At 37.6% G+C, this 26,129-nt stretch overlaps 2 protein-coding genes across 2 annotated transcripts; both read left to right on the forward strand.

The window, feature by feature from the left end:
- Positions 1 to 591: 591 nt before the first annotated feature.
- LOC118839450 (olfactory receptor 51A7-like) lies at positions 592 to 1,533 on the forward strand. Its single transcript, XM_036746919.1, has one exon. The coding sequence runs from the start codon at positions 592 to 594 to the stop codon at positions 1,531 to 1,533; it is 942 nt and encodes a 313-aa protein (XP_036602814.1).
- A 17,456-nt stretch (positions 1,534 to 18,989) lies between these two features.
- Positions 18,990 to 19,931, forward strand: LOC118839313 (olfactory receptor 51A7-like). The gene has a single exon (XM_036746771.1). It carries the CDS (start codon positions 18,990 to 18,992, stop codon positions 19,929 to 19,931), a length of 942 nt encoding a protein of 313 aa, XP_036602666.1.
- The last annotated feature ends 6,198 nt before the right edge of the window (positions 19,932 to 26,129 follow it).

Here is a 26,129-nt window from a genome sequence, read left to right on the forward strand (position 1 = left end):
CACCCTGTGCTCCTATTTCTACCATTGGCACGGAAAACCTAGCACCATACCTGTTCCCCACATGCACCTGTATTTGGTTAAGGCTCTGAGTATCTGTATTTTTCTTGTTTCCTGAATTTTCCCTTTAGGTGGGCCCTGGTGACTTCTTCCTGGTGTTTTCAGGCACATAAGGACACAGCTATTCTAACTATCTTTAACCAGCAACAGAAGGAAGGATACCCAGGCTCAAGGTAGAGGCAAAAGAGTTCTCAGCTGTCTCTCATTCTGCCTTCTACTCCATGAAGGAATCCTTTCTACACAATAGTTGACAGTGCCACCAAGCCAAATCTTGAATATTTTCACTGATGGGGAGCACATAACCTCACAACACAGGTGCTTCCATTTTAGAATTGAACTAGTTTTAGAAACATTCTTATGTATGCTTTATATGGACGATAATATTCTTCATTTTAGTTTAAATTTATCAAAAGTGCCTGTGCCAATAAAGTCCTCAAGACTGGAGATTGTGAACAAACTTAGCTTCTGTTTTCCCATTTGAGGGAAAACCATTTGTCATATTGATTCTGCTTGCTTTCCTAACCCCTCATTGCTATGTCAACCCTTAACACATCTGAGGTCCAGATATCCACCTTCCAACTAATTGGGATCCCAGGGCTGGAGCAAGTCCACATTTGGATATCCATCCCCATCTGCCTCATATATATTATTGCCACCCTAGGCAATTGCACCATCCTTATTCTAATCAAAACAGAGGCCTCACTTCATGAGCCTATGTACTATTTTCTCTCTATGCTGGCTGTTTCTGACCTTGGGCTTTCCCTCTCTTCCTTACCTACCATGTTGAGAATTTTTTTATTCAACACTACAGGAATTTCCACTGATGCCTGTATTGCCCAAGAGTTCTTCATCCATGCCTTCACTGCCATGGAATCTTCAGTACTGCTCATAATGTCCCTTGATCGTGTCATAGCCATCCACAAGCCCCTAAGATACAGCTCTATCCTCACCATTAGTAGGATCATCAAAATTGGTTTGATCTTTGCCATTAGATGTCTCATACTCATACTCCCATTTCCCATCACATTGAAGAGACTGACATTTTGTAATAGAAACCTCCTCTCCCATTCTTATTGTCTCCACCAGGATGTTATGAGACTGGCCTGCTCTGATAACCGGGTCAATGTTATCTATGGGTTTTTTGTTGCTCTTGTAGGCATGCTAGACTTAGCAATGATTTCAATGTCCTACATACTGATCCTAAAGACAATTTTTGGCATTGCATCTCATCAAGAGCAATTAAAGGCCTTCAACACCTGCATTTCCCATATCTGTGCAGTACTCATTTTCTATGTGCCCATTGTCACCCTAGCTATTGTCCACCGCTTTGCCAAACATAGCTCCCCACTTATTAGGATACTGATTGCTGATATTTATGTTTTGATTCCTCCACTGATGAACCCTATTGTGTACTGTGTGAAGACTCATCAAATCCGGGAGAAGATCATAGGGAAACTGTGTCTGAAGAAGGCCTGATGAGTGAGCACAATGATTTTGTTCTTTAGTTTTTGGTTTCTTTGTTTTTTACTGTCACACATAACTTAAAGAATGTGAGCTTGCCTGCTTCTCCCCAAGAGGTCCAGGATGGACAAGCCTTGGAATTAATCTCAGGTCTAGAATGAAATAAAAATCAGTGGAATATGAATTCTCTTCAGAATTTTGAATTACTTGTTGGTACACAACATTTATATATATATACATATTTATATATATTTACTTATATGACCCATTGCTTCAAGATATCTTTTTTTTCCATTTCTAACTCATTGCTTGCAGTACCTCCCCATAAACACACACATACACCTACCCACACCTATGTGTATCTCTCTCTATATATATAGATACATACATACACATACACACACATATATATGTATGTATACATACATATATGTGTGTGTGTGTTCCAATTAACAAGCTTATGTTTTCCCTCTCTCCACCCCCACCATACTGGGGGGAATAATGGACAAAATATTTGTAAAAATACACATTGTCAAATGAAGCAAATTGCTGTATTGGTCACATACAAAATATGTGTCATTCTTCATTTTGGAGTTAAGGAGTTGAGTACATGCTCCATCACTGGCTCTCTACAATCATGGCTGGTCATGCATTGCTCAAAGTTTTTTTTTTTTTTTCCACAGATGTTTGTCTTTATAATATTGTTACAACATAAATCAATCATACTATAGTCTTGATAATATTCTGTTTAATTTTTTAAATTATTACTTGTTACAGATATTGGTTTGTCATTTTATTTCTCCCTTTTAATTCTCTCTTATTTAGGTTTCAAGACCATATTTCCATCATAGTAGATATTTTACAGAATCTTCTCTTTTCAGACATTTGCAAAAACGTCTACATGATATTGACATTTTTTTGGGACTGTTTGATAAAATTTGCTTGTAAATCCATCTGCCCCTATTCTCTTTCTCACCACCTCTTCCCCCTTAAGAGTTCATATACATGTTTTTCAATTTCTTTTTCTCAGATTAACTTATGTAAGTTCTCTCTTTCCTATTCTCTTATTTAGGCATATGCTATATTTTGGTAGCATTCATACATTTAATTTGATTTTTTTTATCACACAGGCAAAAATAGTTTTGATTAATTTCCTTTATTTCTTCTTCATTGACTGCAAATTTTCCTTTTTTTGTTTTAGATATTGGGAATTTATGTTTTCTCCTCCTCAATCAAATTAGCTAATAGTTTAACTTTTTTTTCCAAAAAGTACCTGCTTCTTGTTTTACTTACTGATTTTTGAAATTTGCCTTCAATTTTGCAAATCCTCCCATGCTTAGCAATGTAAATTTAACAGACTTCATTTTCTGCCCAAAATGTCTTCTGAGGTAGAATTGGTACTAGCCCTAGTGGGATGCTAGGCACTGGAAGACCACATAGCCACTCAACCACACATATGTATTGTCCCAGTTCCTTTTTCTTCAGTCCTTTGGCTGAACTCTTTTGCCAGGCAAAACATTACTGTGCTGCAATTCCAACTTGAGTAAGCTTCTCCCTTTTGGTTTCCTGCCACTGGAAGGAGGGGTTATTAGAATTCTGTTGCAAGTCCGAGAATTGGCTTGTGCAGCCCTGCTAATGAAAGATGGTAGACAGTGGGAGCTAGAGTACTGAGGGAACATGTTAGGGATTAGCCTTCTCTAATTGGCTAATGCAGTTATTACCTAGTTATGGTTCTTGGTGTTCTAGACTGTAGAGATGACTGAAATCACTTTATTTGTTTTGGACAAAATTCTTATGGAAAAGTTCAAGAGTTTGTGAGCATCAAATAAAATGCCTGGCCCTCCATCTTGTTGGTCACTTGACCCAGATGTCTCTGTTTGTCCTTTTTTTTTAAATAAAGTCTAGTTTTACTGTTTTCTTTTATGAGATCATGATTACAAACTCATGCATTTTTTGAGTTTAGCAGAAATGTAATACATTTTGCTCCAACCCCTTATTTTTAACACTTTATGAACATTTATATTCCAGAAGTGTTTGTTGCAAACAGCATATGTTGGATTTTGCCGTACTGTTCCATTCATACATGAATTCAACTCATTCATATTCATTACTTTGACCGAAGTTTTTTTCCTTGATCTTTATTGGAATAGTGGTACGAGAGAGAGAGAGAGAGAAAGAGAGAGAGAGAGAGAGAGAGAGAGAGAGAGAGAGAGAGAGAGATAGCAGTAAGGAGTCAATTATGAGTGAAGCAAATAGCTGGATTGCAAGATGGATAGCAATCTATCCCTGCATGACATAAGAGTCTCCTTATGTACATATATTTACAGCAGCATTCATAAGCTAAACATTATTCTTAATAACATTGAACAAAAAGAAAGATGACTATCCATAGTGCAGGAGATCATACAAAAAGAATAGTATGCATGTTGAAGAAAAAATGTCTCTTCTTAGCTACAAGAGATAGACAAGAGGTTTATGTCTAAATATAGTGGTTGTTGTTCAGTTGTGTCTGACTCTTTGTGACCCCATTTTGTGGTTTTCTTGGCAAAAATACTGGAGTGGCTTGCCATTCCCTTTTCCAGCTCATTTTACAGATGAGGAAACTGAGACAAACAGGGTTAAGGGACTTGCCCAGGATCATACTTCTGGTAAGTGTCTGAGGACAGATTTGAAATCATGAAGATAAATAAGTCTTCCTGATTCCAAGCCCAGTGCTCTGTCTACTGTGCCACCTAGCTACAAATCTAGGTGCTTTCACATAAATCAAAACAGTCTGCCCATTGGACCAGAAAGGGAGGAGAACTCTCCTAGAAAATCTAGAATCTTCCATCTTCAATAGCTAAATCTTTTGGTTCCAATAAAAAGTCAAAATGAGACACTGAAAGACACATTTGCAACAGCCATCTCCTTCACCTCACTTACAAGAAAATAGTTGAAAACAGTACTGTATACTTGGCAGTTGGGAGAGGTGGGTATTTTCACACTTTTCACACAGCTTTAATGTTTCCTTCTATTCTGACATCTTTGCTAATTCTTTCTTACAATGACTTGTAGTAAGTAGTTGGTTCTTTCCTGGCTTGAATTCTTACATGTATTCATTCTGATCTTCATGCCTCTTGCTAGTTGTACCTCTGGAACATTTGTTGGACTCCACCTGACTCATTGAATCATCGTTCCAGTACATTTCTTTGTTCTTTCAGCCATAGAATTATTGAATCATTGATTTAGACATGAACCTGTAGAGTATTCAGCTAGCCAGCACTGTTACTATACTCCAAAGGTTTTATCTATCACAGGATTTTCTGAAGCAATAAGATTAAGAAATACTGCTTCTGAGTTCAGTCTTTTCCATTATTTGAACTCATTGTGTCAGTGCAATGCCTGGCCTTCCCTTACAACATCTACTTTTGAGCTATTGTCTGAGTCAGGTAATCTTTCCATGATTAGCAGATTATCTTTCATCCCAATGAAGTGTCCATCAGTCTCAACTTGACTACCAGAGAGTCCAACTAAGTCTCTATTTGGCAAGGAATTATCATGGTAGATTTCTTTATAGTTCCCCTAAGCCTCTAGGTCTATTTTTACAAAGAGATTAGTTGGCTGGTTTCTCCACAAGTAATTGTGGAGTAGTTTACATCTATCTATTCACGTACGTGTTCCATGCATACTCAAATTTTTCAGCAGAATTCTGTCACTTTGTAGAAGCTAATGACAATGAATGCAAATCTCATGCAATTATGTTTTTTTTTTTTTTTATTTCAGGATTTTCTGGGCTGAAGTTGTAAATAGGTGTGAAACCTCCATCTGTTTGTCTGTACCAAAAGGTGTACTGGTTGTAAATGTGTGCAGTCTGCCCATCTCTAGAGATACCAAAACAGCAAGTGATAGATGCCCACACACCCGTAGATTGAGAGTAAAGAGAATTATTATTCTTGGTTAGAGATATGTGCCTATTCAAGGAAAGCAACATAATTGGTCCACTGTCTGTCCCTAACATATACATCAACACGTTGTAAGGTTCAAATGAGGTCATATTTAAGTACCTTGCAAAACATAAAGTCCTATATAAATCTGAGATACTATTAACATTTTGTTGAAATGATCAAGCTGTGGGACAATAATTGAGGATATCAAGAGATTGTCCTCAACTCCTCGATGCCAGACAGAGCCATTACATCTTGAATGTATGACTTGATCCAAATGGATCCAGCAGGATGTCCATACACCAAGGAATTATTCTCCCATTAAACATTAGCAAATTTGGAAGCTTATGGTTCCTGGTTGGATGTTCCAATGCTCAACTTGTAAAGCTATCAGACACCTTCATTTATGACATAGTCTTCTTCTCTCCTTCTGGAGATAGGTCAATGTAGACTGATTCCAAAGGTTTGCTAGTGTTTTTGTTCCCCAAGTATTTTTTATTCAGTATGATTTCAGTATTTAATGAGATAACATCTATAAAGCAGTTTATAAACCATAAAGTGCTACATAAATGGTAGCTATCATTGTTTTATTATTTTAATAGTAATGATAATAGTACTATTAATAGTAATGATTCTCTTTGTACAGTGAGTTCATCTCATACTTCTTAGCTAATAGAATCTATTTATTATTAGCTTTATTGTTGTTTCTTCACCTAAATACAGAAATACATCGTTTATAGCTTTCCCAGAAGAGTAATACACACTGGGCAGCACTAACTTCTTCTTTGTGCCATGTGTGGGATCAGTGATCCATGGTATGATACAATACTCCACTGTATGGCTTAACAGAAAAGTGATTTTAGAGCACTGGCATTTGAGTCCTTTATCATCACCACTGCACTTCCTGGTCTGTATCAATTCACACAATTTTTCATCCACCATCTATTTTTTTTTCATCAGTTGTCCACATACAACTGGGTCAAGGAAAGTTGGTTCCATGAAGTGAAGTCAGTTATCAAATGGGGGGAAACAACACATGAAAAGAAACTAAAAATAAGGGTATTTGGTGTGGGGAGCTTGATGAAGTCCTGTAGTCAGGTGAGAAATTATGAGGTATCTTCTCTGGGCTCCCTACTTATCTGAGAGGCACTCTGCAATGTCCACTCTCCACCCTCTTCAATCAGATGGAGGGACCAAAGGGCAGGGGGTACTTAAAAGCTATGAATTTCAAAGTTGATATATGATTTTCTGGAGAGAATGATGAAGAACAGGTTAGCAGCAAAGTAGGAAATTATGATAAGTATGTCATGTCCCCTCACCTTGACTAAAATAGAGTATACACATTTTGATGGCATGCTGTTTAGCAAAGTACCAAGCATTTAACTGCAACACTTCTCTGTTTTTAACTCAGTTCCTTTCGTATTGAATATAGCTTTCACTCCCTTTTTATGCATAGTGAGAGTTTCAATGTCACATGACCTTCAAAATAGGGCATTTATGTCTGTGTTATTAATCCTTGTCCAGTAAGTATGCTGAATTTGTAGTACTACAACTCATCTCTGGCAAATGACATTTAATTTGACACTGTAAAGAATATGTAGTCCTCTCCTGCCCTGACAACTGAATTTTGTGATCTCTTATGATCGAAATGAGAGACTATTAAAAAAAAAAACAATTAACGCAGTGCTGGTACCCAGAAAGCACTGTATAAATTCTTATTCCTTTTCTTTCTTTTCCCTTCCACCCATACCTATTATAAATGACTCCAAGTTAATATCTCCAGTTTGTGGACAAAGATATGTTTCCTAGTATATGAGTTTGTTCCAAATTATTACAACCCTTGACATTTTTTTGACCTACCATGATTTCTTTGCTAGATTGCTGCCAATACAATCTGATAAAATAAAAGTTTGCCTTCATCTTTGCCTGCCAATTTTCTTTTTATTTTTTTTTTAATTTAAATTTATTTATTTAACATATTTAGTTTTCAGCATTGATTTTCACAAGAGTTTGAATTACAAATTTTCTCCCCATTTCTACCCTCCCCCCCACTCCAAGATGGCATATATTCTGGTTGCCCTGTTCACCAGTCAGCCCTCCCCTCTATCACCCCCCCCATCCCCTTTTCCCTTCCTTTCTTGTAGGGCAAGATAAATTTCTACGCCCCATTGCCTGCATATCTTATTTTCTAGTTGCATGCAAAAACTTTTTTTTTTGTTTTTGAACATCTGTTTTTAAAACTTTGAGTTCCAAATCCTCTCCCCTCTTCCCTTCTCACCCACCCTCCCTAAGAAGTCAAGCAATTCAACATAGGCCACATGTGTATCATTATGTATAACCCTTCCACAATACTCATGTTGTGAAAGACTAACTATATTTTGCTCCTTCCCAACCCATCTCGCTTTATTGAATTTTCTCCCTTGACCCTGTCCCCTTTCCAAAGTGTTTGTTTTTGATTACCTCCACCCCCATCTGCCCTCCCCTCCATCATCCCCCCCCTTTTATTTTTTTTTTACCTTCCTCCTTCTTCTTTCCTGTGGGGTAAGATACCCAATTGAATATGTATGGTATTCCCTCCTCAGGCCAAATCTGATGAGAGCAAGGTTCACTCGTTCCTCCCTCACCTGCCCTCTCCCCTCCTCTCACAGAACTGCTTCCTCTTGCCATCTTTATGTGAGATAATCCACCCCATTTTATCTCTCCCTATCTCCCTCTCTCAGTATGTTCCTCTCTCATCCCTTAATTTGATTTTATTTCTTTTAGATATCTTCCCTTCATCTTCAACGCACCCTGTGTCTGCTCTCTCTCTCTTTTGTATATATATATATATACATATATATATACATAAATATACATATATATATGTATATTTATATATATATATACACACATAGAGAGATATATACATACATAAACATTCATTTATATATATACATAAACATGTATATATATATATATACATATTCCCTTCAGCTACCCTAATACTGAGGTCTCATGAATCATACATGTCATCTTTCCATGTAGGAATGTAAACAAAACAGTTCAACTTTAGTAAGTCCCTTGCAATTTCTGTTTCTTGATTACCTTTTCATGCTTCTCTTGAATCTTGTGTTGGAAAGTCATATTTTCTATTCAGTTCTGGTCTTTTCACTGAGAAAGCTTTTTGAAAGTCCTCTATTTTATTGAAAATCCATATTTTGCCTTGGAGCATGATACTCAGTTTTGCTGGGTAGGTGATTCTAGGTTTTAATCCTAGCTCCATTGACCTCCAGAATATTGCATTCCAAGCCCTTCTATCTCTTAATGTAGAAGCTGCCAGATCTTGGGTTATTCTGATTGGGTTTCCACAATACTCAAATTGTTTCTTTCTGGCTGCTTGCAGTATTTTCTCCTTGATCTGGGAGCTCTGGAATTTGGCAACAATATTCCTAGGAGATGTCTTTTTGGGATCTATTTGAGGAGGCCATCGATGGATTCTTTCAATTTCTATTTTGCCCTGTGGCTCTAGAATATCAGGGCAGTTGTCCTTGATAATTTCTTGAAAGATGATATCTAGGCTCTTTTTTTGATCATGGCTTTCAGGTTGTCCAATAATTTTTAAATTATCTCTCCTGGATCTATTTTCCAGGTCAGTGGTTTTTCCAAGGAGATATTTCACATTGTCTTCCATTTTTTCATTCCTTTGGTTCTGTTTTATAATATCTTGATTTCTCATAGAGTCAATAGCTTCCACTTGCTCCAATCTAATTTTTAAAGTAGTATTTTCTTCAGTGGTCTTTTGGACCTCCTTTTCCATTTGGCTAATTCTCCCTTTCAAGGCATTCTTCTCCTCATTGGCTTTTTGGAGCTCTTTTGCCATTTGAATTAATCTATTTTTTAAGGTGTTGTTTTCTTCAGTGTATTTTTCAGCATTTTTTTGAGTCTCCTTTAGCAAGTCATTGACTTGTTTTTCATGGTTTTCTCGCATCCTTCTCACTTCTCTTCCCAATTTTTCCTCTACTTCTCTAACTTGCTTTTCCAAATCCTTTTGGAGCTCTTCCATGGCCTGGGACCAGTTCATGTTTTCTTGGAGGCTTTTGTTGTAGGCTCTATGACTTTGTTGTCTTCTTTAGGCTGTATGTTTTGGTCTTCTTTGTCACCAAAGAAAGAATCCAGAGTCTGAGACTGAATCTGGGTGTGTTTTCGCTGCCTGGCCATATTCCCAACCAAATAACTTGACCCTTGAGTTTTTCAGTGGGGTATGACTGCTTGTAGACTAACGAGTTCTATGTTCCACGTTTGGGAGGGAGGTGTCAGCTCTGTCACACCAGCACTCCTCCTTCCCCAAGAACCGCCAACCCAGACTGGGCTTAGATCTTCAGCAGGTTGTGCACTCCTGCTCTGATCTGCCACTTAATTCCTCCCACCAGGTGGGCCTGGGGCCAGAAGTGGCAGCAGCTGTAGCTGCCCCCCCTCCTCTGCCCCCGGGGCTGGAAGCTGAACCGCGAACTCCTTCCACTCCCGCAGCTTTTCCTACTAACCTTCTCCGCAGTCTTTGGTGTTTGTGGGTTGAGGAGTCCAGCAACTGCCAGAGACCACTGATTCAGGGCACTAGGGCCCCCTCCGCCCGGCTTCTGGTCTGGATGGTCCACGCCGCTCAGGCTGGGTTCTGCTCCACTCCGTTCCGAGCTCCCAGCTCCCAGCTCCCAGCTCCCAGCTCCCAGCTCCGTGTGGGATAGACCTCACCCAGAGACCATCCAGGCTGTCCTGGGCTGGAGCCCTGCTTCGCTCTGCTGTTTTGTGGGTTCTGCAGTTCTAGAATTGGTTCAGAGCCATTTTTTATAGGTTTTTGGAGGGACTCGGTGCGGAGCTTACACTAGTCCCTGCTTTCCAGCCGCCATCTTGGCTTCACCCCCCACTCTATCTTTGGCTGCCAATTTTAGGAAAAAAAAATTAACATTTGTTTATCCAGAAGAGTATGATCAGGATGATGACAGCACCAGGACAAACAAGGATCAGCTAAGAAAATCATTGTTGATTAGGCTACAGAAGATATTTTCTTTTTGAGGGGTAATAGGAAGAGATTATAGTTTTCTTCAAGTATTTGAAGAGTTGCCATCTTGAAGAGGTATTGACTTATTCTGCCGCAGAGAACAGAACTAGAAACAATAGGTAAACCAAGTTATACTCAATGAGGACTTCCTTTAAAAAAAGCAGAAGCTTTAAAAGATTTAAGAACTGTGATTTACTACAAAGAGCAAACAAAATTCCAAAAAAATCTAAGAAGGAGAATGGTACTCATTGCCTAACAGACAGGTAACTGACTAAATATGGAAAATGAGACAACTTTGGAGATATGGACAATGTGGGAATTTGTTTTGTTTGTATATACAAATATACACATGTGTACATATATATGTATGTATGTGTGTGTGTATAAATGCATGCATACACATGTACATATAGGTATATGTATATGTAAGGGGCACACGTGCGCACACGTGTGTGTGTGTGTGTGTGTGTGTATTACAAAGGTTTTGCTTTTTTTTTTTTTTACCCCTTCCCTTTCGTCAGTGGGAGACTGGAAAGAGAGAACATATATAGTATATATATATATATATATATATATATATATATATATATATATATATATATATATATTAATTCACTTGGTTACTCTTTTATTTCTACTACCCTGGTTTGGGCTTTCCTATTTTGATTGTCTAATTATCCCATACTAGGCAATTTAGACCTGTTGTTCAGATATTATATTGGGTTTCCTCATTTATAAAATGAACTAGAGAAGGAAATTGCAAACTGTTACAGTATCTTTGCCAAGAAAACCCAAATGTGGGCCCAAAGAATCAAACACAATTGAAAGTACTGAAGAACAACAACAGCTATTTGTCTCCTAGAAGTTTCCAAATACTAGTTGTAATTTAGCATATCCAGTTCTACTTTATCCCCAAGTTAACTTTTTAGACTGATCATCTCCTTCCTCCACATTTACTCTGTAAATTTCCATGAGCAGAATGTGATGACAATGGTAGAAAATCCAATTCCCTAAGAAGGAATATTAAAGAGCTCCTCTCCCGTCTACTTACTTTTGCTTGGATTCAGTCTTCTATTGGATAACATATTCTATTTACTCTCAGAGTTGATTCTTCCCAGTCTTCATCCCTAGAGGACTGCAAACCCTTGGACCTGGGGAGATGATAACATACTGGAGGAGAGGGAAGAAAGGAAGAGGAGTGGCAATGTATAGATCAGTGAATACTATAAAAAATCTGTGTATTAGGGTAGGGAAAAGAATGCTCTGGGGTTGTCAGCCTGAGCCCTTCACTTCTTCACTCTAATGGGCCCATCCAGGGTCTCCTACCCAGGTGAGTGATCTTATTTTCACAGTTATTTTTGGTCCCTTTATGTCTGAATTTTATCAGGGAATGATATGGCAAAGAGCTTTCTCATATGCAGCAATCATATCCTTGCTTAAATGAATTCACAGAGAATCAGAATCCCGGATTCCACAGAGAACTCTAGAAATCACAAAGATTAGTTTTCTGCTCCCTAGAAAGAAGTCTTCTTATATGGCCCAGGCATTTGGGGAACTGACCCTGTTTATAAGCAGTCACTCACTCTCTTGAGGTTGTCCGTAACTGCATGTACCCCTAATAATTTGTGGCTGTTCCTAAGTTTCTTCCTAATCGCATTCCCAACAGTACAATGCAAGATATCCTACAAGTTTCTCCCATCTCCCCTGTTCTCAACTCTGGCAAAACACAAGATACTCTGCTCTGAGACAGCAGAAAATGGACGGGAGGTAGACTCCAAACTTTTCTGGCAATGACCATCTGGCATCACCATCAAAAAGGCAAGTGGTTTGTTAGTGACAAACATTGTAGTCAGAGGCACGGAAATTATGTTAGCAAGTTTAGGATTCATTGTCCACAAAAGAGCTATCAGATTATCCTCAGTTTGAAAATGCTGCTAATGTATTTGTCTAATTATACTTTTCCTCTGCTTAAAGACCTTCATTAGTTTTACATTGTCTGTAAGAACAAATACATTTTAAGTACCAGTGATTTTTTCCTACATTATTTCCTTTCACTCATGCTCCTTTCTTCCAAACCAGAGAAGTCCCTTGGAGGAGACAATTTGCTATATGAGACTTGGAGCTGGAAAGAACTGAGTAGTAGATACACTAGTGTTACCCTGAAAATTCATCTAAATTCTGCAAACCACAGTTTCCTTATCTGTAAAAATGTGAATAATGATAGTTCCTTCCTTTGTGTGTGTGTGTGTGTGTGTAGCAATTTACAAACCTCAAGGTAAGACACACACATATATGTTTGTGTATTAGTTATTTTTATCTTACTCTGTCTTGTCCCTGTCGATTGACAAAAACCAGCTTCCATTCCTGCAAAACTCTCTGTCCTCATCTCAATCATTTGAATTAATCTTTTCATTTTAGGATCCACTTTAGGGACCACTTCCTTCATAAAACCTTTCCTCCCTCCTCCTTCCTCCAATTTCCTCTGTGTACTTTGAGTCTTTCCTTTTTCCAATTATATGTTACTTGGCATCCTAGTTATTAGAGTATAGGTCTTATCCACTTGGTAGAGTGTCAACCCTCTGAGTGCAAGAATTAGATAATTTTTCATCTATATATCACTGTACCACCCCTACCTCCAGTATCCACCACAGTGAATAAGAAAGCCTGAGTACCACTCTCAGAGGTTGATACAGAAATAAGTGGTAATCTTCCCAATGACCACAGACACCTCAATGACTAACAAATCCACCTGAAAATACTGTTTGCTCCTACCAAATATGTGGAAGGCATTTAGATCTGCTTCTTCCCATTCCCTGTTCCTTCAACTAATGAGACCAAACATCGCTGTAAGTGACACACCACTTAGGAAACAATTTGGAGTACAGATATTATAGGGTACGAAAGACTGAACTAGGAATCTGGGATATCTGCCTGGATTTTGGAGGTCCTTATGACTAAAACTTACACAAATTATTCTACTTCCATTAACCTCAATTTTCTAATCCCCACAATGGGTATAATAATGCTGGTCCTTAGTTTTTCTTGGGTGTATTGTAAGGATTTCATAAGCTAATACATGAAAAATACCATAAATAGTAAAGTAGAAAATATAAGTTCCTTGAAGGAAAGGGCTTTCATTTGGACCTCTGGTTTCCTGTCACATGGTACAGTGGCTTTCACATAGTAGATGTTTACCAAATATCTGTTGAATTCAGTTGGATAAAGTAATTGCAAATATGAGAATTATTACTTTTAGCTGCTTAAGAGCCGTGACAACTTCAGTTCCATCTGGATAGTTCATTGTGATATAGGTTCTTCTCGAGTCATCTCTCAAAGGCCTTCTAGGAACAGGATATTTTCATGTTGCTGTTATTCCCCTCCCCCCTTCATTTCCTTTTCTTGTTCTCTATTTCCTCATTCTTTCTGTTCTCATTTTCAGGCTTTCCTATTGAAATATTCTTTCCTAATTATTTAAAGCCACTTGGTCAATGAAGAGCAATAGTGCTGCCTGACATCTTTTTGGACAGAATAGGCTAGGAAGAAGTTCAAGGTAGGATAAATAGGGTAGTTGGGATGTTATATGAAGTCTCTGAGCAATGATTGATGGAGGTATCAGAAGTATGATGTAAGAAGAATGCATGAGGTCCTTATGGGCTGTGCCAAGGGGGCCCTGTTATGTTGTATATATTTATTGGCCTATACTATAGTATATTAAAAGCTATATTAGAAGGAAGAGGAAGGAAAAATAAGAAAGGACTAAGATTAAGCTCAGAATGATTAGAATAGTTATATTGGATATGAGATACAGGGTTACTTAGCTTTTTTCTTCTTTTTTTCTTTTGCCTTTGCCATGAAAAACAATCTCTGTAATGTGAAGACAAGAAAAAAGTGGTTAATGAGGATTTAAATTTTGTGATAGATGACAAAGATGGTGGGAGATAATTTGGTGAGTTAACATCATGCTGCCATAATGTGATAAATCTTAGGGTCTGAAGCACTTGGTGGATATGATTTCTGAGTCAATCTTGATGATTACTGAAGTAGCATGAAGAATAAAAAAGTCAGTTCTGGCCAAAGGACTAAGAGACAGGAGATTTAAGTAGAATCCAAAAAGAATCTTTCAGTTCCCTGCTATATGCAATGGAAACAAGATGGCACAGTGAATAGAGCACTAGGACTGGAATTAAGAAGACCTGAGTTCAAGTCAGCTGCTTAGGAGCTGTATGATGCTGGGGAATTCACTTAGCCTCTGTTTTAATCAATTTTCTCATTACAAAATAAGGATGATAATGGCACCTATCTTGTAGGATTGTTGCGATCAAATGAGAAAATAATCATAAAGTGCTAAGGTTAGTACCTGACACATGGTAAACATATACATTTTTGTTTTTATTATTATATGCATTGGATTGTGCTAGGAGCTAGACATACAAAGACAGGCATGAACAGCAGTCTCTGGTCTCATGGAATTTACATTTCAATTTAACTCTTTAAATCTGAGTTCCCCTACAACATGATTACTTTGGTACTAACTTCATTGTTTCACATCTATTCCTCAACTCTTTCACTAATTATGCTTCTGTATAATAAATTAACCATTATGCAACTGGGCTTTAGAAATTATCTGTCCATTTTTGGTAGGACCATAGAACTTTTTTTATCTCGATGAAAGGATTAGAATTCTATGTAAAGAATCTGGTTGCATATCTAGCTTAGGTAGGGTGAATTTATGTCACAGGCAAACTGGAAAAGCCTTCTCAATTTGGTGGAAATGACAGGAACAAAACTAGCATCATGAGTCCTCAGAAAATAACTCAGAAAGAGGGGCAAATAAGAAAAATCATTTTTTGAAATATTTTTGCAAGCATTTAGTAAAAGACTACCTATGGGAATGATAGTTGTCTGTTCTGGCATGAAGAATTTTTAGTTGAAATATGAATATTAGGAAAATAGTTTTTTTTTTCGTGCCACAAGGATAATATTTATTCCCGACTTTGTCTGTACAAACTGCGTCTTCCCCCCCACCCCCACCCCACGCCCTCCCCACACATCCAAACGGCAATGAGCCCCCCTACCCCATGTCTCTCCCAACCCACCTCCCCCTCCCCTATGGGGATGATGCTGGGGGAGAGGGTGGGCATCTTGAATCCTCCCCTCAGCCCCCCACCCCCTTTTCCATGGAGGTTTCAGATTTTAACTCCTCCAAATGTGACTGTTTTCTTCCACTCTCTCATCTGTCCCCCCTGGACCCAGTCTCTCCCCCTTCCCTCCCCCATCTTTCTCATTTACCTGCTCTATTTGCACAGCTTACAGAACATCAAAATTTTCCTTTTACAAATCCACAAATAGAAAGGAAAAAAATGTAACGAGAAAGGTTTTATATGTGACATGAAATTGGCTTCTCCCCCCCTCCCCCCCCAAAAAATGAAAGGGAAAACCTATAACCTGGTCATCAGAGCCCAAGCAGCACAGAAAAAGGAAAAATAGATTTAATACGTACTGAAAAATAAAACCAAATGAGTTTTCCTCTAGCTTTGTGTCTTTGTGACCTGGTTTGAAATGCAGCCCAGTATTAATAAACTCAGTAATGATGAGGGGGTTTGGCAGATTAGGGGAGAAAACAACGGAAACAAAGGAAGAATGAGAGAAGTTCAGAGAAATCTCATTGGTAGAAGCCAATCTATTTTTGAGCTGCAACATGGTCTGGGAAGATGTGAGGTGGGGAATAAATTTAAACACCATTAACCGAGTAAATTATAGAAAGTTGGCTGTTTTTTTCACATTAATCTTTTTTCACATCGAGCATTGCCTCAAAAATAATACACCTAATTTTCAATTACATTCCATGTCAGTGTTAGAAAATCTTTTGACAATGTTAGTTAATTTGTTCCTTTCAACAACCCTTTGATATAATTAAACCATGAAATATCACCAACATTTTTCAGTAGGGAACTGAAGTGTAGAGAGGAGAAGAGGATTACCCAATATCATAGCTGGAATATGGCAGGGACAGCAGTTATCTAACTCCTCTTTCACTAATTTTTCCTTGTAGAACATTGACTCTGTATTCTTGGCCCATTGACTAGGATATAAAAGTCTTCCCCGTAAAGGCTCTGCTACTGGAATTTGTTATAGTGACATTTGAATTTGATGTGTGTGTGCATGTGTGTGCACATCCTCTTGTGTGTGTGTGTGTATGGGTGTGTGTATCTGTTGAGAGAAAGGGAGAAACACAAAGACAGAGACACAGAGACAAAGAGACTAAAAAAGAGATAAAGATAATAGAAAGAGAGATGGAGAAATGACAGAAAAAGACAAAGTCAGGGATACAGAGACAAAGTGTTTATTTTACAGTCATATTCTACTAGTGGAAAACATGGCCATTACCTCAGTACCTCTTTCAAATGCTCTTTAAAATCTCATAAGTTATGTTTCACAAAAGTATGAAGTAAATCAGATACATCCCACATTTGTCCCTTAGTGTTACTTTGGGGATAAAGTCTATAATCTAGAAGAAAATTTAAAGAAGAAAATATAAATTTCTAACGCCAAACTACTAATGGTTTTACTTATCTAAACATTAATATTTACAGATGTAATGATTGTCAATTGATTGCAGGGGAAGTAATTCTATGACCCCCAAGTAGATGTTAAAATATATCTACCCTTGTTTTAAAAGTGACAATATTATTTCTGCGGACTGTTGAAAATGCAGAATATTTGCCAATAAGAATTCCAAGCATCTCATAATCATTTGGTTATTTATTGTACTTTAGCACCATTAACATTAATTAATTGGTTTTGCCTTAAACAAAACATTTTTTTAAAAAGATTAAAAAAAATCTGGAAATAGAGCAGAAAGGTAACTGGACTAGTTCTTCTAGTTTTATTTTATGCATGCATACATACATATATACACACCTACATAATACATACATATATAATTCCATGCATATATGTGTTCATTCACACATGCACATATGCACATACACACACATGCTCATGTGTGCTTATATATGCATATAGGCACAATACACATATACACACAAAGATGTATACACACATTCACATATATGTATATGTATTTGTGTGTATACATACATACACACCACCCACAATACATATATATGTGTGCATACACACATGTATGTGTATATACATGTATACATACACACATACACTCAAACACACACACATACATACACACCATCCAGCTCTGTTTGGCAAGGCACTTTATCTTTCTTGATTTCAATTTTCTCATACATAAAAGAAGGGATTGAATTAGAACTCTGAGATCCTTTCCATCTCCAAAACTCTGTGGCTTAGGTAAAAATGAGTATCAACAGGGTAACAGCAAGCAATTTGTCATACCCAGGATGGTCTGCTAGCACAATTTCTTTGATCTGCTTTTTTTCAAGGAAGGTCATCATTAAGGGAGTCAACAATCTTACTTTAATTACATTCACTAGTTCAGAGGATAGGTCAGCACTCTGAACCTGGAGAAAATACAAGCAGAGAAATTAGCAAAAAGATCAACAGACAGGGCTTTAACTGTTTGAAAAAAAGTAATAGAATCACCTTTATACACTGCCAGATCAGGGGAGCACCACTACATCTGAGTAGTAGGGGGGCTCTTAAAAAAATGGCTACTCGGAGTCCCATCCAGGGAATCAAAAGGTCCTTCTCATGAGCAAGCAGCCAAATAAAAATACCAATCTCAGAATGGCATCACAACCCTCATGACTTGGGCTCAAAACCCAATTACCATAGTACCAAAAGGTGTGAAAGCCTTCCTACAAGAAAGCTTCCCAGTAAGCAAGCTCCTCCTTAGGCAAGTTCCTCCCTCAATGGGCTCTATGTGACTCAGGATGTATCATAGTTGTGATTGAACATATGTGGTCACATAGGCCTGTTAATGGACGGGGAAGCTCTTCCTATTCCATTAGCATTACAAACAGCAGTTTAGCCTAAATACATGTCTGGTTTAAACAGTTATTTCTAACATTTATTGCAGCTATATGAGTCTATGAAGATCTTCTGAAGGGATTTGAGAGTGCCATTATCCTCCTTTGATATCATAGAATATTGGGATGTCCAAGCTTCATCTACCGTTACCAATAGGAAACAGTGAGAGTGGGAAAATAGAGTCATAAAACAGTAAAGATGGAAGCGATTCCAAAGAGTATTTCATCCAGCCAACCATAACACTCACAAATTCTTATTCCATAATTCCTAAATGGGGTCATCCACCCTTGGCTTGTGCAGTGTCAGTGAAGGGTAATTTACAGTCTCATAACCCAGTCTATTCCATCATTTAACAGCACAAGAACATTTTTTTGCTTAAGTTAAACAATAGACTTTCCCCTTTTAAAAAAATCCACATAAACTCTCTAATTTTGTCTATTAAGGATGAGAAAATATGAGTAATCCAAATGCATGTTTTTCTTATTATTTGTTTGTCTCATTTCAGGGCATGTCATCTGTAATTCTGATTGTAGTTCCTTCCTTAGTTATAGATGTCCCCTCTTAATATCACTGAGGATAAGATTTCCACCTTTTTCCTCATTGGGATCCCAGGAATGGAGCATATGTACATCTGGATATCCATACCCATCTGTCTGATATATATCACTGCTGCTCTAGGCAACTCTACCATCCTCCTTATCATCAGGACAGAACCTTCTCTCCATGAACCCATGTACTATTTTCTCTCCATGTTGGCTTTTTCAGATCTTTGCCTGTCTTTCTCCTCCTTGCCAACCATGCTGAGAATCTTCTTATTCAATGCTCCGGGAATTTCCATTGATGCTTGCATTACCCAGGAGTTCTTCATTCATACTTTCACTGCCATGGAGTCCTCTGTGCTTGTCATCATGTCCTTTGATCGTTTTATAGCCATCCGAAGTCCCTTAAGATATGGCTCCATTCTCACCAATGACAGAGTCATGCAAATTGGGGTGGTCTTTGCCATTCGATGTTTTCTCTTCATACTCCCATTTCCAATTACTTTAAAGAAGCTGAGATATTGCAAGGAGAACCTCCTCTCTTATTCCTACTGTCTCCACCAAGACATAATGAGATTGGCCTGCTCTGACAACAAGGTCAATATCATCTATGGGTTCTTTATTGCTATCCTAAGCATGCTGGACTTTTCGGTCATTGTTATGTCTTATGTACTGATCTTGAAGACAGTTTTGGGCATTGCCTCCCATCAGGAGCGTCTCAAGGCTCTCAACACCTGTGTGTCCCATATCTGTGCTGTGTTGATCTTCTACATGCCGATCATAAGTCTGTCCATTGTCCACCGCTTTGCCAAACATGGCTCCCCACTCATTAGGATTTTCATTGCTAATATATTTTTATTGGTTCCTCCACTGATGAACCCCATTGTATACTGTGTGAAGACCAGGCAAATCCGGGAGAAGGTCCTAGGGAAGTTAGGGGTAAAGAAGACTTAATGGAAAATACTAGGTAGTCCTGTTAGAAATTCCTCTCATATTCTACTCACAAAGAAGTTAACTGCTTTCCAATGAAGGGGTGTTGTGGCCAAACCCTTGGACCAATCTCCTACCTAGCAAGCTGGTAAAAGTTAATAATGAAGCAACAATCTTCTCAAAACAGGTTTCTGGATGCTAGAACTTTGAATTCTTCTCCCTGACCACTCCCATTTTTAAAAAATAAAAGTTCAATGGTGTTGTTTTGTTTGTTTGTATGTGTATGTGTGTGTGTGTGTTTTCTCCTTTCACTTCACAAGGGTTGTGAATCCAAGTGAAAGGATGATAGTTCTCTCATCTGCAAATAGGGAAGTTTAGAGGAAGGGCAGACTGTGAAGAAAGAAAATGAGTTCTATTGTGGGCGTGTTGAGTTTGATATATCTCTGGGATATGCAATTTGAAATGTCCAACATACCATTGATAATCTTGAAAAAGAGTTCAGGAGAGCAACTAGGATTGAAGGTATACATCTGGGAGAGATCTGTTTAGAAATAATAACTGAACTCATGGAAGTTGACAAGGTTAGCATCAGAAAAGCTATAGAAATTAATAAAAAAAAGGGACCCAGAAGGGAGCCTTGGAGAAGGAGTGGTGAGACGTTTAGAAGTACTAGGTGAGAAAAGTGTTTTGAAAACTGAGAGGAGAGGGCATCCAGAGAGATAATGCTGTTGACAATGTCAAAAATAGGAGAATAATCAAGGAGATTAAGAATTCAGAAGAGGCAATGAGATTAGGCAGATAGATTGTTGGTAACTTTGGAAAGAATAGTTTCATTTGTATGACAAGGTCTGAAATCAAACTGGAGGAAATTAAGGAGAGAGAGGAAAGACAGTAGAGGCACTGACTGTAGATTTCCAAGGCATTTGGCTAAGAGAGATGAGAAATATAGGAAAGGGTATTATAAGACTCAAATGAGATAATGGATGTAAAGCACTTTGGAAATCTTAATAGCTTTTGTTTGTGGTTCAATCATGTCCAACTCCTCATAACCCTATGTACGGTTTTCTTGGCAAAAATATTGGAGTGGTTTGCCATTTTCTCCTCCATCTCATTTTACAGATGAGGAGCTAAGGCAAACAAGATTAAATGACTTGCCCAGGGTCACACAGCAAGTTTCTGAATCCAGATTTGAACTCAGATCTTTTTGACTCTAGGCCCAGCATTCTATTCACTGTGCCACTTAGCGGCCTTTGGAAACTTTAAAGTATTATGTAAATGATAGTTATTGTGAATATTTTTATACTACAGTCATCAGGATTCCAGTCTAGTGATGACTTCATCCCCTGAACCTCTACTATATGCCTTCTAGGTAGTTAGGTGGCATGACTGGTATAATGCTAGACCTGGAGTCAGAAAGACTTGAGCTCTAATCCATCCTCAGACACTCATTGGCTGTGTGATCCTGAGCAATTATACAATCCTGTGTGATTCTCTATGCCTCAGTTTCATTAATTTTAAAGTGAAGATAATATTATCAGCTACCTCCTGGAGGTGTTGTAAAGATCAAATGAAATGATATTTATAAAGTGCTTAGCACAGTGCCTGGCCCATAGTATGCACTTAAAAATGCTTGTTTCCTTCCTCTTGAACTTAAGCAATATTTTGTAGAGCAATACAGGAGTGTACTGGTAAATGTTTAATAACTGTGCTTTCTAGGGGAAAATATACATACATATACCTCTTTTTTTAATTATCTAAACTTAAGAAAGTGCCAATAATGAAAATTAACCTTAGAGAATAAACTGAGCCCTGATTTATAGCAAATGACAATTCCTGAGATATAAACACTCACAACTGAAAATTTAACAATTAGCTCTCACAAGCTGGTTAAAGGAGGAGCCATCACACCCATATGCTGATAGAATGATAATTAGTGGGTGTGTAGAATATAGCGAGGCATTTTTGAGGATAGGGAGAGACTTGAATGTGTTTGTAGGTAGCAAGGGAGGTACCAAAAGAAAAAAAAAAAGAAAATTGGAAAGATTAAGTGATGTCTAATTGACTGGAAATAGATGGCATTCTTTGGAGTCAGAAAAATATTTTTACTAGAGGATTATTCAAAGTTACTCTTGTATCAACATATCTAGTTTTTTTTTTTAAATGGAAAGGTCACTCTCATGAGGCCTGATTGGCCTAAGTCATTTTTGAACACTGCTCACTGCATTCATGTATGACAAAAATCTCAGATCATCTAGATATAGCCTAAATCTGTGTTCTCAGAAGAGAGAACTCAAGCTAGACCTGTGGACCATTTTGTTTCAAAATTAGTGGCCTAAATTTTGTTTATTTGTGTACTTTTTAAACATATCAGCTGGCTCATTGAAGCAATATTGCAACTTCTGGATCTGGGGACTATTAGCAATGACTTTCAAAGGATGACACTGTCTACTGAAGGATAGACAGTACCTGTGCATGACTTTAAAATGCTGATAGTTGGAACATTTTTAATTGGTTATTTGTTGGGTTTTGTTCCTTTCCTGTCTTCCATTGTTAGGTGCATCTTGATCATGGAAGGAGACAAGAAAGCAGTTACTTTGTCTGATCCAACTCTGAAAAAAAATCCTACAACCTAGATATTTTTTTTTTTCATCAAGAAGTGTGTCAGGCGGAGACACATGATGCAAGATTTCTTTCTCATGGTGTGGCCTAAGAGAATCAAATTGTCTTTAAACTTAGGGACTATTGTTTTTTTTTTTCCTTCACATCTATAGTTTGTAATAGAATGCCTTGGACACTCAGTTCACTAATGGAGATTACAAGTGTAATCTGGAGAAGCTAATTAAGAATGGTACAGATTTGGACTTGAAAGAAAAATAGAAATTGGAAGGACAGTGCATATGAAAGAAGCACACACTGGAGCTTTTCTCCAAGTCATGATGGTGGATCCAAGTGGTAATCAAGACTCATATAATTAGCTTTTTGGGTCAAGAGCAGAAGCAGTAACACCAACTACAATAACAAGATATTTAATCCTGAAGATTTTTGGTGTTATTTTGAGTACATTAGATTCTATTCAATTCAATTCAATCAGACATCTATTAACTGACAATTGTGCACAATATACTTTGCTTGGCATAAAAGGTGACTGTGATACACAGGTTTAAGCATCTTTCAAAGTCCGTGTTTTGAGTGACAATACTTCCTTGATTCTGAACAGAGGAAACTACCAGAGAGCAGAGGGGAGACAGAGAAGAGAAATGGTGGAGAGAAGCCAGAAGACCGAAAGGAATCTGAACTGTGGATCTGAGACTACAGTTCTTGAGAGGCCATGTTCCCAGTTCAAGGTTTCTAGGATCCCTCTCAGGCTTCAACGATTTTATTCAGGCTGTGGATTTTTTTTTCCTAATTGGCTGATGCTGATGCTGAGAAACTCTGTTCAATCCTGTTGCTCTGGATTCTACTGTTCTACTGACATGTTGATATAGCAGCATCAGCAGGTGATGAGAAAGTTCATGAAAAAAAAAAGACAACTTTTTTTTTTCTATTTTGATATTTCATTTGAGGCCTAGGGCTGAAAAAAGAAGTGAAAGCTAAAAGGTTTTATCCTTCTTTTCCCGGGCATTTGGGAGGTGGAAGTTTTGGCAAATGCTTAACCTATTTTCTTACTATTTCCTCTGCATTTCTAATTGAAATAATTTCTGACTGTGTAAAATCAGTTTCCCAGAAGCTGTATCTACAATTATAAATTTTTACTGAATCCCATTTAAATCATTCTGTTAATTCACACCATGACTCTCCATGCTTAACATTGTTTTAATTGTGGAAATAAATGACCCAGTTCATATGGTACGCTGGATACTTTATCCTTGCCTCTTTCTGGGAAAACCGCTTAGACTTCCTATTTTTATAATTAGCAGCCAATTAACTAGTGACTTTCAGCAGAGTGGGTGTTTGGGGGCAATAAGCCAATGAATTTGAGACTAAGGAACCCACTTCAGAATCCCTGAAAAATAGTCCCTGGAAAACCCAAACGGCTAGTCAAAAATCAAGGACTAGTATAAGTTTCCAGGCTTGAGGCCTCAGCCAATTCAGTTCCTTCATGTTCTTTGTGGATCAAGGCAAAACTACTCTGCTGGACATTTAAAAAAACAAGAGTGTAATTAAAAATTTTAAAAGACTGCAATTAAAACTGGTTATCACGAACAATTAGGAGTGATTGAGCACCATTGTATATAATCATGTAAGTGCGATTGGTTGTATTTATATAAATGTGTCTAATTGCATCATAACATTTAGGATGATAAAAGTTTGAGTATGTGGATGTTAGGGGAAAGTGGGAGATGGTAATGTAAGTCTCACTGAAGGCTTGTCCTTTTTCCAGGGCAACAAAGCAAAAAAGAGAATCTAATACCAAAGTATCTTTATACACACATTTATTGCGCCAAGGGACAGCATTAAACAATGACAGCTGTTCAGGAAGGAAATCCAATCTGCTCAGTCACAGAAGAAAAGGTGACTAAGTATGATCCTTTGCAACCTGGCCTCACCTTACTTTTTTTCAGCTGTATTGAATACTGACCTCTTCCACACACACTGCAGTGCAGCCAAACTGATCTCCATGCTGTTGTTACACATGGAATTCCTTATCTTGCTTCTGAGCCTCTTTCCTGGCTGTCGTTCATGCCAAGAATGCACTCTCTCTCCACTTCTTGCTCTTAGAATGTCAACTTCCTTTCAAGGTCTGCCTCAAGTGTCACCTCTAGCATTTCATTATCTCCTCTTATCCCCAAATCAGCTGCCTTCTTGCCCATCACTCCTCTCTGTCTGTCTCTCTCCCTCTCTTTGTCTCTCTCTCTCTGTCTCTCTCTCACACACACACCCACTCTGTCTCTTTCTTTCTCACTTTCTCACAATAGTTTTGTGTGTTTATATGGATGTGTACATAAACATACATACAAACACACGTTTTCTTCCCTAGATAGACTATAAACTCCTTGAAGACGTGGATTGTTTTGACTTTCATCTTCATATTCTCAACATGAAGGGATATAATTATAATGTCCAGTTTTGATATGCTATTATATAATTTGATATGAAGTGACATAGTCATGTTATGTTATATAGTGTTATATTATCACATCACATTTCAATTAAAATACTGAGAGCTTAGACTTTTTTCATGAACCCAGGAAGACCTAGACAAGTTACTTAACCTTTCTATAAGCAATTCTCTAAAATTTTTAGTTGCAGGGAGATGCTAAATTGTACTAGTAAATAACTCATAAGGAGATCCCAACAGCAATAAAATGACAAATCCAGGCTTTATCTCTTTACCTAGCACACAATCTAGCATGTACCAGATACAATAGGTTTTTCTTAATTGATTGTTTGAGAAAGAGAAAAGTTATAGTTTTCTAAAAAGAAAAATAGTGGAATATATATATATATATATATATATATATATATATATATATATATATATATATATATATATATATATATATATATACATCAGTGAAGTTTGTACTGATTCCTCACAAATATCTAGAACTTATTAAAGAGGTTATTAGTAAACAGCTAGATAAAGAAATATCACTATAATGAGCTAATGTGGCTTCATCAAAAACCTACCATATTAGACTAACATTATTTCCTTTTTTAAATGAATGAATGGTTTATTTAGCATTTACTATATGCGGTGCGATGTGCTATGGCCTGGAGAGACACAGAAAAGTAATAGTCCTTGCTCTTAAGGAACTCAAATTCTAACGGAAGAGAGAATGCAGATAGATAGTTTTAGCTGTAACACAGATGGCAAGGTCTCATGGTTCTTAGTGTATATCAGATAGAAATACCATTTTTTCAATGTTATTCCCACTGACAAAATCATTTCAGTTTCTGATGTTGAGCCATTTGGCAGTGCCAAAGATTTTGGCATCAAGAACTTTTCTTTCTGGATCTTCATTACTGTGACTGTAGCACCAAAGGAGTGGTTACCAGCCTTCATCTTCACAGGGGTTACTTCCCTGGAAAATTGACTAAAAGTGGTGCTATTCCCAAGGATCTTGGGCTCAGCATCTTGGGCTGTCTCCACCTGAGACTGAGATATTATTTATAACAACGTTATCAGATTCATGGATCAGGGAAATGTATATATAGATAACACAATTTAGCAAAGTATTTGATTAACTCATTTTATTTTAATGGAAAAGGTAGAGAGTT

This window comes from Trichosurus vulpecula, chromosome 2, assembly GCF_011100635.1.
Source record: "Trichosurus vulpecula isolate mTriVul1 chromosome 2, mTriVul1.pri, whole genome shotgun sequence".
NCBI lineage: Eukaryota > Metazoa > Chordata > Mammalia > Diprotodontia > Phalangeridae > Trichosurus > Trichosurus vulpecula.